This window comes from Struthio camelus, chromosome 1 (assembly GCF_040807025.1).
Source record: "Struthio camelus isolate bStrCam1 chromosome 1, bStrCam1.hap1, whole genome shotgun sequence".
Lineage (NCBI taxonomy): Eukaryota > Metazoa > Chordata > Aves > Struthioniformes > Struthionidae > Struthio > Struthio camelus.
In genome coordinates, this window is record NC_090942.1 from 51659652 (window position 1) to 51672397 (window position 12746).

A 12746-nucleotide genomic window follows, 5' to 3' on the forward strand; every position below is an offset into this window, starting at 1 on the left:
TAGGGGCCGTTGCGGCGGGTTGCGCGGTGGGGGGTGTCGCTGTGAGGGGTCCTGTGGCCTTGTCGTTCCCGCATGGCTGGTGTCTCATCGCTTCCACCTGTTCGTCTTTGGGTGGTCTTCGCGGTGTTCTTTGCAGGACACCACGGCGGTCACGGCGAATCCCCGCTTACGCCTGCAGTGTCATGGTCCGAGTTACTACCCGTCCGCAGACGTCTTTTAAAGAAGGTTACTATGGCAGGGGAAAGACTAGAAGATACGGGAGTCGAGGGTTCTTGCGTTTTTGTCCTAATTTACGTCTTTGGTTATGAATTGCGGTGAAGGTAGCTTTGGTCCCCTTTTGTTGGTTAATTTGCAAGTGATAGTTTGAGGAAGAATGAATGCCTTAAAAAAGCAATTGCATCGCCCCCATCTGTTTCTGTGGCATTCCCCAATATGAGAACACCAGCACTCTGTTGAATGTAATGCATTGTAAATGCGTCTCGCATGTCACTGCATAGCAAGTTTAAGCTTCTGTCCCGAACTTCACAAGGTCCTTTAACAATCGTTGCAGTTTTGCTTCTGGAGAAGAGGGGCAAATAATAACGTGCAATGCTGATAGAGATTGAAGGACATTTGTACAATTTACAGTAATTTCTGAAAATATCTAGATCTAAGGCTTTTAACAACAAATAAAAAAATGTATGCATTATATTTTGTATTCATTAGTGGTAAGTAATGATAGTCGAGTTATTAATACCAAGAAAATATTTTATGTAGCTACTTAAAACAAAAATATATTCATGATATTCCTGACAATTATCATATTTTCTAACTGATACCAACTAGTGAGAGCAGTTGAAATGTAACCAGATCTTCTGGTAAGTTCTTCAATATATCCTAAAGTGTCTTTGACTAAAGAAGGTAATTGATCATCCCAACCAGTACTGATGCTCCTTTAATAAGACTAACAGTCCTTTAGTAAGGTTAAAACTGGCTTCAACTATTATATTAGAATGTACATATTACTGATGAACCCCTTAAGGAAAAAGAGAAAATAGCCACATGTTAAATATTGCCAGTTGTTTTATACAGATCTGGACAAAGAATTACAATTACAGTTAACTCCACTAGAGGTGGTTGTAAGCTTAGCTAAGAAGGTAGGTAAAGCACGTTAGTCACTTCCATAACTACAATGACAGGAGTATAGTATTTCATTTACACTAATGAAGTACTTATTTCACTCATAGACTGTCTGTGTACAGATAATGATGCTATAGTGTTTTACTCATATGTTGTATAGATTTTAATGATAACAGTATTCAGTCTATACAAATGGGCTATACTGAAATAAATAGCATTAAAACAAGCTAAAAGTTTACCTTACAAAATGAACTAAGATTTGTTTTTTTAAACAGATTTTTGATGCAAAACAGATTTTGATGCAAATCATGGTAGTTCAACACGCCTTTACGGTGTAATTCTTAAAAAATATATATATGTCAATCATGAGGTTGTATGTCTATCACTTTGGCTTTTCATATCAGATATGTTCATTTTTAAATTAACTTTTTCACTATCAGTTCTGCCAACGCTACCTGTTAACTAAAGTTAAACAGAAGTCTTCCCTGCTTGTACAGCTTCATTAACAGGAATGGTAGGATGGCCCAGATTCTTTCTTTGGTACTGTCTGTCCCTGTCTACATTAGGGCTATACAGCTATAACCTATAGCAGACAATTAATTTGCGTGGTGAACATGAAGTCAGGAATATAGGTTACTCTGTGACCTCTGCATGGGTCATAGAGGAGGTAAAACTTTTAAGCTCTAAAAAAAATTTAAGTTACTAAAGTCAGCCAACAGGATTAGGCTTCTATTGCCAGCTCATTTGTTGAATAGTAGTGCAGTTTTTATGTAGGCGTTTCCATGGTGGAACTGTGTTCTAAGAGGAGGACTTCAGATGGTGGAAATCATGTCGCTTCGTTTTTGCCTCCGTATTTTTCACCTTTGTCGGAAAAGGCAATTTGTTTTCCTCTGAGGTTAACTGAGATAGGCTACTTCAGTTAATCACCTATTAGCTAGCATTCTTGTGGCATGGGTAGAAACAGTGCTCTTTCCCATCATAGTGGCTTTTTTCCCCATGTCTCATGGCAGTGCAAGAGGCAACACTGAGAGGCTTGTACCTCTGATTGCTTTAAAACTAAGGCTGCTGTAGTGACTCAGATAGGGCTCGACTTGGGAATCTTTTAGAATGCAACAAGGCAAAAGAGACAAAAAGCAAGAGCCAAGATGGAGTCCAAGGGCACAAGGAGGAGATGGCTAAGGGAAGGAGGAATAACAAACAGATGCATGGGGTTTATGAACACAGCAGAGGGAAAAGAGGGTCAAACAAGATGAGGCTAGACAGCAAGAAGTGGGAAACAGCTAGAAAATGAAGATTATAAATATTACAAGACAAATGGGGGAAAAAATGAAAGAAAATAAATATGAAAGGAAACTGCCTTGCTGGGGAGAGGGGAAACACATATTGAGGTTTGTTTGTTTTCTCTTTGTTTATGTATGTCAATCAATTTAATTGCTAAATTAGGATAGTACCTAAAAGAAGCAGGAATAATATCTTTATAATATGTTGAGTTTGGGCAGTGACAAATTCCCCTTTTTAAGACATCTCTCAGAACCCAGGTTTCTCTTAAGAACAGAAATCCATGCAGCTGCGTATGGTAGTAGTTTATTCTACAAAAGTGTAAAGTCTCTTTAAAATATTCAAATGCACTGTGAGGCTCAGCTAAAAGTAAAGAGAATCCATATAGACAGCTTCAGTGTTTTTGGTTCACAGTACCAGAGATTATTTATGTCTATTTGAATGCCTTCTTATGTTAGTTCTGGATGGATCAGCATTTCACAAAGCAGCAAGGTTCACCCTCATGCAAAGAAGGCCGCATATGAAGATAAGTAAAGTCAAAATAGCACTCTGTGAATATATCAGATGAGTTTTGCAGGTATGCTCTTTGGATGAAAATAGATGTTATGCAAGTGTGGTCAATAAATGTCTTGATGGGTTTGAAAGCTCACTTAGACTTCCTTGCTGCCTCAGTTGAAGAAAGCTGAAAATAGTTGCTAGATTAGATAAATCCTCAAGCCCTATAACCCAGCAACATATCTTTAGAGAGGGGTATTGCTATTGTACATACATGCTACTATTCATACCTATAGTTTAATCCATGCTTAGTTTATGTCACCTTGACCTGAATTCAACTTAACAGGATAGAGGCTAAGTGACGAATTAGTGTTGGGAGTGCAGGCTCTGTTCAGCCCTTGAGTCAGCAGAGCCTGAAGTGTTGTGCAGTTAGTACCATGGTCTCATTCAATTGTGGCAGAGATGGCTGCAACCAAGGAGTGTGCTGTTTTTGTTGGAGAGGCTAAAACCATAATTACTGTGTGTAGATTGAGGAAAAAGTAATATTTGCAGTCAGAAGATGATGTTGCTCTTAAATATCCTAGTGCTGAGATAAGTCTTTCCCGGTTGAGACTCAGAGGGAGTCTTGCCACTGACTTCAGTGAGGCCAGAATATAATTCCTTGTATATTCTAGCACATACGGCATCAATAGATTTAAGGCAAGGGACAGTTTGAGGCCATTACTTAATCACATGTGTTTTATGAGACTGCTGATTACACAGACCTATGTTCTGTAGTTTTCTGTTCAGCATGTACATAAAGTATTACTTGCTTATAGAATACAGATCCTCTCCTTTCTTCCCCTTTAACCATGTGTCTATAGCTATGGAGGAAAAGGATTTTTCCCAGTCCTGCACCAATTTATTAAAATGGTATTCAACAGAAAAATTGAGCTGGAATTTGCTGGGCTACAAAGAGATTTCACACTTACGTATGTTGTTGTATGTATATTGAACCTCTGCAAAACTAGTGAATTTTCACTTAAGTTAACAGTCCAAATATAAATTCAGGAGGACAGAGGGCAGAGTTCTCAGTTACATCAACCCTATGCCAGTTGTCCTTGGAGGCAGAACTGCTGTCTGGCTTGCTGTATTCTTCCACAGTGACGCAAGTACACTGACTGCATGCATGTGTTCAGGAAATATTTATCGTTAAGTTTAAACTGCACTGATAGCAGTACCTAAGCTAGCTAGTTTAAAGCTATTTTTGGTATATCTAAATGAATTGCAGTTACTGCTCAGTGTAATAGCAGACGAAGTCTTGGGTGCCTTCAGCTGATTTCTAGCAAATTCTTACAGCTTTACTTCTCACAGGTATTGTGGGGACCATGAAGTGTATTTAGCGTCCAGTGATGGTAAGGGTTATTTGTCAGATGCCTCATCCAGTGATTGCTAACACTGTATGGTAACCACTACTTAGCTATGAATGACACTTCTCTTTCTAAATTAAGTTGAGAGAGTACCCGTATGTTTTCTTCTTTGCCTTTCGATTTTTGGGTGCTAAAACAGTTTCCAGGCTGTGTTATGCACTCTTCAAAATGCGAGTTTTGAAGAACTCTGAGAACAGACGATGGGTGATAACGCTTTTTTTTTGTTTGGTTTGCCAGGGTGTTTGCAGGGACTACTCAGCCCATGTCAGAAGTGGGCAAAAACTGTTAGCAGTTGAGGAGGACCCTGCTGTTTGTGAAATGTGTTAGCTTTAGTATAGAAGTTAGATTCCAAGCATCTGCATCCAACTCTGTGTGGTAAGTTCTTGGAGGGTCTGCAGATGACATGGGAACTCCTGTATGCCATTTCCTCAAATAGCAGGGGTGTGACATGAGTGCAAAGCAAAACGTCATTACTGTGCTGTTTCTATTCTGTTATTGGTATTAAAATGATGCCATTCACAATGGCTGCCAGTGCCAGTTGACAAGAACTCCGCTTTATAAAAAATAAATGCAAATATTTTCCTTTATGTCAGCTATGGTAACCACTAGGCACATCAGTATTAGATTTTGGCACACGGCTAAGTAGTAAAAGTTTTCTAACAGTAACATAAAAATTCAGCTTAGGTTTCTCATTCAGTTTTCCCACAAGAATAATCCAAAATGAGTCTTAACTGCTTGGCAGAATAAAATCATGCTTGCGTAGCATCTTCACACTAGCTCTGGAGAAGAGCAGTGATGCTACTTCCTTTGACGTTTGCAGCTTTGCCATGTCATAGCTGTAAATAAACTTCAAATTACGTTTTGGTCAAAACTGCAACAGAGCAGAACGCTCGCAGTTGGTGTCTGAATATTTTGTCTCTGTTTTAAAGCTGGAGCTTACTCTTAATTGAGCAACTTTGTTACTGATAAAGCACTGAGACTTGGGTTTGAATGGTCAGACAGGTAAGTTTAAGAAACTGAACTCTCACCATCAAATAAATGTAAATATATTTATTTTAAAAAAATGTTAATGACACCTTAGAGGCAGTCATGACTACACAACAAAATATACACAAATTGTGTTTTAGTAGTTGCATCTTTCCACAGTGCTGCACAAAATGAAAATAATATGAGAAACACAGTAGATTACACACTGAGACAACTAACTTCAGTCAACTAAAACAGACAATTTTTGGTACATGTCTGCACTACCAGGCCCAGATTCTCAGGCAAAAAAAAGGTGACAGTGTGCAAAACTTTCCAACAACAATAAAACTAAATATGCTATACATACAGTAAATAAACAATATAAGATAATTTGAGTTCTCCTCATGTAGTCTTTATATACAGCATCTTGTCAGGTCTCCCAAAGTTAGATTTTTATGGTGCTTTTTCAGGAAGAGTAAGCAATTCCATTAACAAAAACTAAAATTCTCGTAGTCTTTAACTGCTGTAATTTAAAATTGCGTGGTTTTCTCCTGGATTCTACTCAGCATCAGAGACCACTGAAATTTTATTTAAGAAGAAGCCTTTTATAATCTTCTTCTCCAAGCTTTAGCACTTACATATTAGCTTTTTAAAAAGGAGCAATGTAATTAAATAAAGTCCATGTTGTGGCATCATGGTAAACGAAAAAGGAGATTAAAAATTTTCGATGGAAAAAAGAGGACAGTAAACTTGTCTGATTGCAATTCCTAGATGGACGTTCAGAAGTGATTAAATTCTGTTATCTGAATAAGAAGTGTTTAATTACATTAATCTCTATTTACCTTCTGCTGTACCATTGAATCCAGAAGTAAAATGTGCATATTGCAGTGGAAATAGGTGTGGTTTAAAAAGATTCCATGCCAACTAAATGAAACACAAGTTTTTGCAGATAATTTCTTGTTCATTGATTTTTTTTTATTATTATTTTTTTATTTTTTTGGCAAGGCAGCATTACTGTGATCATGCAGTTAACTTTGTATCTAACACAAGCCTGAACTGATTCATCTTTGAACAAGAGCATTCAACTTTTAAATTAAAATTTTTGAGTCTTAGTTATGTTATTCAGTAGCTAATAATTCAGTAGCTTTGATTACAAAAACTAAAGTTTCTGCTGGATTTGTCTAGTTTCAGCTTCTAGTCATTGGATCATATACCTTTGCTATACCTTCAGCTATTGAATTTCGGTACCCCATACAGGCATTCATGATTTTGTTAAAATAAAACACCTTGCCTTTTAAATATCCTTTATGTAGTGCAGATATCAGGTCTATATATAGATGGTCCTGCGGCAGAGGAACTACACAACACAAAGCATTTTGATAGTAAACCAAAAGGTAGTCAGATTTGATAGGGCTTCTCTAAGAGATCAGAACAAGTAAACGTCATAGGAGCACAGTAAAATGAGAAGTTACTCAAATGCACATAACATACAGCAGAAAGAAGGAATTTAAACTAGGTCTCTTTCAGTGCTATCAATAACTAAGTTGTTGTTCAGCAATAATGAAGTTATATTTGGAAGCTAGTTGAAGGGGTCCATGATGCAAGTTTTAGAGGAAACCCTGGTTTAGACCTATATGCTGAAATGGAAGAAGTTCAGGGAAAATCATACTAACCTTCCTGGGAAACTAAGTCACCAGAAGCCTGTGAGGAAAACAGCTGCAAAATGCCTTTACAGCACACATATGGGTATTTACAGTTAACAGAAGGACTTTTTAGTTAGAGAACTACTGTCAAAGTGAAGTGACATAATTGACTATCAGGCAGCATGAAGTAGAAAAGATAGTCTGGAAATTTTTTGTTGAGTGGGAGTTCTGAAGAAGCTGATGATAAGTAAGTGCAAAGCATATAGACAGAATAATGTTTAACATGTTGTATGAGAACATAAATGCAAACGCTATACCGATAGAAGATGTTTGCTTGAGAAGTTGAACAAAGTTCTCACTAGGAGAGGTCTTGCAACAGCTACTGTTTGGAATGGCCTACATATACCTTCACAGCAAGCAAAGCTCTGGCTGCAGCCCCGCTGTGTACCTTCATGTGCTCTGCACCCTACCCAGCGCAACTGATGCAGGTACTGAAGTCAGAGCAGCACAGGCATCAGCCCAGGCTAGAACAGCACACAGCCTGCTCTAGATCCCAGGTACATGTGCAGGTTGCTACCATGTGCTACCACATCCTATTGCTGTTTGTGTCTGCTCCAAGTGGGCTAGAGCTAGAAGGAATCTTTTTTTTGTGTCAGAGGCACGCTGCCATTCTGCTGGGGAGGCTGCTTCAAGCACTGTTTCCGGGGCAGCTAATGCAGCCAAAGGAAGAAGGCTTGTTTCCCACTTCCTCTGCTGCTGTTGGTGCTCGTGAGGCCCCTTTCTCTTGCCACGTTTTGAGTCTCTAAATATGACAGAGAACAGTACTCCTCTTTTGCTGAGTTAGTTTCTGCTAGTCTAGTGAGCTAAGGTGACATACAGCAGGCTGCAACACACCCAGCACGAGGTAAGCCTTGGGAGGTTGAAGGCAGGAGGGGAAAAGGGAGTCCTGCCTCTCCCCATGGGTGGCAGGTGATGAGCTTGTCCGTCAGCTCAGCAGAGCTCTTGGTACTGCAGCCTTATTCTGTACAAAACTATAGCAGTTTTACTGTCTTTTGCCTGCACGTTTTGCAACGTGCAAAATTTCTTGATTTTTGCGTCATGGCCTCCAGTGAATCAAACACAGGGAAAATAACCTAGAGAAGTAATGTGCCCATTACCAATTAGAGCTGTTTTAATTTGCATGAGTAACTACTCAGAACTGTCAGCTTTTTGTGTGTGTCCTTTGTCAGATACAAAGCCAATACCTTACTGCTTCCAATTTGGACCCCGTCAGATTTTTGTCAAGACAGTGAGCAATAGTTTGTAGGCTCGTTGATTTTATGTCCTGTCCTCCTTTTGTAGTACGGGCACCTTCTAGCGTTGTACTGGAATGACCTTGGAATAGAAGCCATCATGTCCTCAAGTTGTGCCATACCAAATTCCTTTATTACAAAAATAACCAACTACTGTGGTCAGGCTCTTTTTCCTGCCTGACTTTGAGACTAATGGACATTACATTTTTAACTATTCTATATGCTACCAGGGGGAGGATTTTATCTTTAAATATGTTAATAGGCAAAGGATTTTTTTTCTCAAGTAAAAATTAACAACACATGGCATTTTTCTTGCACGTGTCCCCTTCAGAACCTGTTTAACAAAACGCTGCACAAATAGTGTTTCCTCAAACAGTCAACCCATAAGGCAGCTGTGCAAACTGGGTAGAAGAATGCAGATTATAATAAAGAAGGACAATAGAGCACTGTGAAGAAGTCACAGATTTCCCAGGATCAGTACCAAGACTCTTGCTTTCTTGTAATAATGTATAAGTTTGTGAGATCAGTTTTTTTTACTCCAGCTGAGTAAGAAAATAAACCCTACAGGGGTGAATAATAGAATGGCTGGTGGAGTTTAGCAAAAGATTTAATTTAGCAAAAAAAAAAAAGGGGGGGGGGATTCTGAATAGAAAACATGCTCATTGGCTAAAGAGGTGGAAAGTACAGACTATAAAAAGACATTAATTACCTTTGCAAGAATGAAGATGGGACCATACTGTTTTACCACAATAAAAAGAGACCAAGAGGATCTTATGCTATATCAAATGGGCATATAAACAAACCAAAGGAAATCCTTTATTGTGATGGAAAGGCCAGAAAAGAGCTGTTACTTTTTTTTCCTTTTTAATATTTTTAATGTTACAGAAGAAACTCCTGTCAAGGTAAGTAAGTTTGAGTTGTATCAGTGGAGGCAATCTCCTCAGTTTATCAGCTGGCTGTAAAAGGAGGCTAAGTGCAGATACTCAGTAGATAGGGTGAAGTCTTGTTGCAACACATGCACACAGCACCTAAACAGAATAAAAGGCATGGGAAGAAATATTTCCCTGAACCCAACAGCAGCAGCAGGAGGACATGCACCAGTTCAGACAGAGGTTTACATGTAACACAGTGCCTGTTTCCCTTCCCAGGGGATACCTAAGAATACCGGGGTAAAGGCAGTATCCATTTTATTCAAAGAAAAAAACATATCAAGACAGACAACTCTATCTATGTAGTAATTCTTCCTGACACAGCCAGGGATAAACCAACTGATAAGTTTGGGCTTTACAACATCATATCTCTGTCAACAAGATTTGTTTTTTCTTTTGCTTTCCCTTCCACCTTCCTCTGAAGGTTAGGCAGGGCTGGGTTACGATAACATGGGTGTGCCTGATCTGATCCATTTCCTGTGCCTGCAAGCCAGGCATAATCCTTCCCCACTTCTGTGTTCAAAGACATTGCATATATTGGGAGTTCTTCAATGATTTAAGTGTTTTAATGTCCTTTTTCTAACTGCTCAGTCATTTCATTATTCATGCCATTAATTCTGTTCTTCCCTCAGTCCCTGAAGCCACAGAAAGTGACTACATTCACTATTAATCAAATAGTGGTAAAATGCCAAAGTACTGCCCCTGTCCCCCAACCCCAGCTCCCCTACTCCATTTCTGAACTTTTACACTAACTCTTGCACTTGATTAAAAACACATACACACATCAAGCAATCCTCCCGCCTCCAGTAAAATCAGCATAACAAAAACTGCAACTAAAATAAAAACAATCTGTCGTGATAATTATTTTAAAAGTAACACTGAATTTCAAATAAGTAGAGATACTTTATTTTTTTTTCTTTTTAATACAGGGTGGAGGAGAAATCTGACTTTTTTATTTAAGGTCTTGTTTTACATTACGGGCTAGGGGCCAGGCAGAGGATTTCAGGGGAAGTTTTTTTGTAGTTCTTAGATCAAGCAAAATACATTCTATTAAGAAAACAAAACCAACTCTGTCTCCTAGTAGTGGACTGTATGCTAACACATTATTTTCATTATACTCATCAAGAGAGTCTGCACAGTGCTCTTATTATATACAGAAATTCAACTCCCTTCTCTAAGGATCTGTTCCCTGATGCTTCTTCCACGTCCCTTAGTCTGTCAAAAGAAAAAATACCCACTGTACCTAGAGTCCCACCACCTATCTGCTTTGCATTCGGTCAGAGAATCCCAACAAGTCAGTGCTAACAAAGGCTAAGCTAAACATTGCCTTCCTTGTGTACTTTCCCCTTGCAAGCTGCAGTGCTTGAAGTGAGTGCGTGCTTGGGTCTCCCTTCTTTACTAAGTGACCTGGAGATTTTGTCATTCAGTTCAGTTCATCATCTTTGGAAGCCTTACACACATGTATCTATTTCCTGAGTGTGATCAAAGGAAGAGTGCCAGGATAGAGCAATAACTAACTGTGGTCCATAGTCATCACTGGTCTAATTTTTGAAAAATAAGCTTTCTGTGCAAAGGGTTACTGGCATGAGCATCAAGTTCTCCTGCTCCTTAAAACTGGAAGCCATATGCAGATATCTAGTAATTTAGAATCAGGAAATATTAATACATATGACTGCATAATTTGTCTTGTCATTCTAACTGGATTCAGAGAGAAGACTACTTTATTTGTCTGACAGGGCTGACACACTTTATGATATGCTCCCTCCTGATCATAATCTTTTCCCTCCACTCCAGTAAAAAGCACACCTTATACTTCCAGTTACTTGGATCCCTCCCAAGATATCACGCTTTTTTGTGGTTGTAGTTTTCTAAATTGGAAAACCAATTGGATTAAGGCAGAAGACTGACACAAGTGAGCAGTTAATCACAGACATAGCCAAATAGACACAATCCGATTAAACAGGCAACTGGCTGTCAAGAAGTATGCATTTATGTATTTACACCTTAAAGTCCAAGCCTTCTTCATCCAGTCTACGCATTTAAATAGACAAAAAATAAAGGTAGCTTGTATATGCACAGCACTTCTTAAAAAACAGGGGGGAGGAGAGGAAGAAAAGAAAAACAGAACAGCCAGACCAGCAGCTTCATCTTGGTATAATCATCCGTTCTATGGCACAAATGATATGATCCCAGTTTTTACAAAATATTGCCAGCAGTGTCACTGCAAAAAAAGTGCAGATGATATGAAAGCGGCTCTTCATCATAGGAGCAATGAACTTTGCAATAGTAGAGACACATACTAAGATGACAGTCATGAAGGCCAGGATAACATTTATACATTTCCCCAGGAGCACTTTGGCATTAACCGTTTCAGACTGCTGTGCTTGCTGTTCTTGCTGATGGAGCTCCAGCTTTGAAACCCGGGTCTGGCATGATTCCAAGGCTTCCTGGAGATAATAGAAAACAAGAATCAGAGCAGCTGTATTTCCACATAATGCTTTTCCCCTTTTAGCTGTGGAGCTATCCCTCAGCTAGATTAGAAAGTATAATTTATTACAGACTCCTCAAATTTGAATGAACCACCAACTCTTTTTAAAATATATTCACTTAGATATCTGTATGTACGTATCACTGCCTGCTCGGGCATAATTAAATCTGACAACATTGTCAAAAATGCAGTATTTCCATTTTTCATGCTTGAAAAAAGTATCACAGCTCTAATGTTCATGATAGATCATGTTTCCTGCATCTACTGATGAGATAAAGTACCGTGAAAGCTGTTGCTATGGCAACTTTCACTGTATTAAAACAGCATCAAAGTTAGTTTCTTTGCATACGCTATAGAAAACATTAGCGTAGTACTGCCTTGCTGTGATACTAATTAGATCTCCTGTGCAACATGTACCATTTGGTTTACAGCACCACTCTGGTCTACATTACTTTTGTTCTATTGAAAGCCACCCATTGTACAGCACTGGGATTATGTTCTCAGTAGAGAAGAGAGTGCCCTCTTCCCGTCAGCACGAAGGCTCATTAGTCTATATCCTAAGCGTACAGCATGCAGGGTCATCTCTCAAGGATGTGAAACTAGAGTCACAACAAACAGCTTTCAGCCATGCGTAAAACTCTCTAGTATAAACTATAATAATAAGAGATTGAAAATTGTGTATTCTGATGATTTTGCTGAAACAGAGAGAATGCTTTATGATCAGATATGTAAGGCAAAATAGAAGTGGGAGACTAGGCTCTCATGATTACTAACAGAGGAAGCTTACTATTGCCAGGCTTGTGAATACATCTTATTCCTCTTCCGCTCTATGAGTTTAGGCACCCATCTCAGATTATATTCAGCCACCCCGTCTGGAAAAAAGGGTCAACAGTCTGAAACTACTTCATACACTCTGCACACAGGCAGGGCAGCCAACAAGCATGGAAGAGTCTTGGGGCTCTGCTTTGTATCTAATGACTGTCTAATGTAAGAAAATACGTATACAAATCCTGAGAGCTGCTCTGCCTTTTCTGAGTTCAGTATCCTAGCTATGAAGCTCCAGAGTCACGCTCCTCCTAGCCTGCTCTCCTGGTCTCAGGGACCCCAACTTCTGACAGCAGAGCTGT

At 39.0% G+C, this 12746-nt stretch overlaps 1 protein-coding gene across 31 annotated transcripts in view; it reads right to left on the reverse strand.

Annotated features, from left to right (window-relative positions):
- Positions 1-10021: 10021 nt before the first annotated feature.
- Positions 10022-12746, reverse strand: part of TMCC3 (transmembrane and coiled-coil domain family 3) — a 146891-nt gene continuing 144166 nt past the window's right edge. For all 31 annotated transcript variants that reach the window (XM_068937559.1, XM_068937709.1, XM_068937789.1 and 28 more), the window contains one exon: positions 10022-11578. In XM_068937559.1, coding sequence (XP_068793660.1) covers positions 11276-11578 — 303 coding nt within the window. In that variant the 3' untranslated portion in view covers positions 10022-11275. The remainder of the gene's footprint in view (positions 11579-12746) is intronic.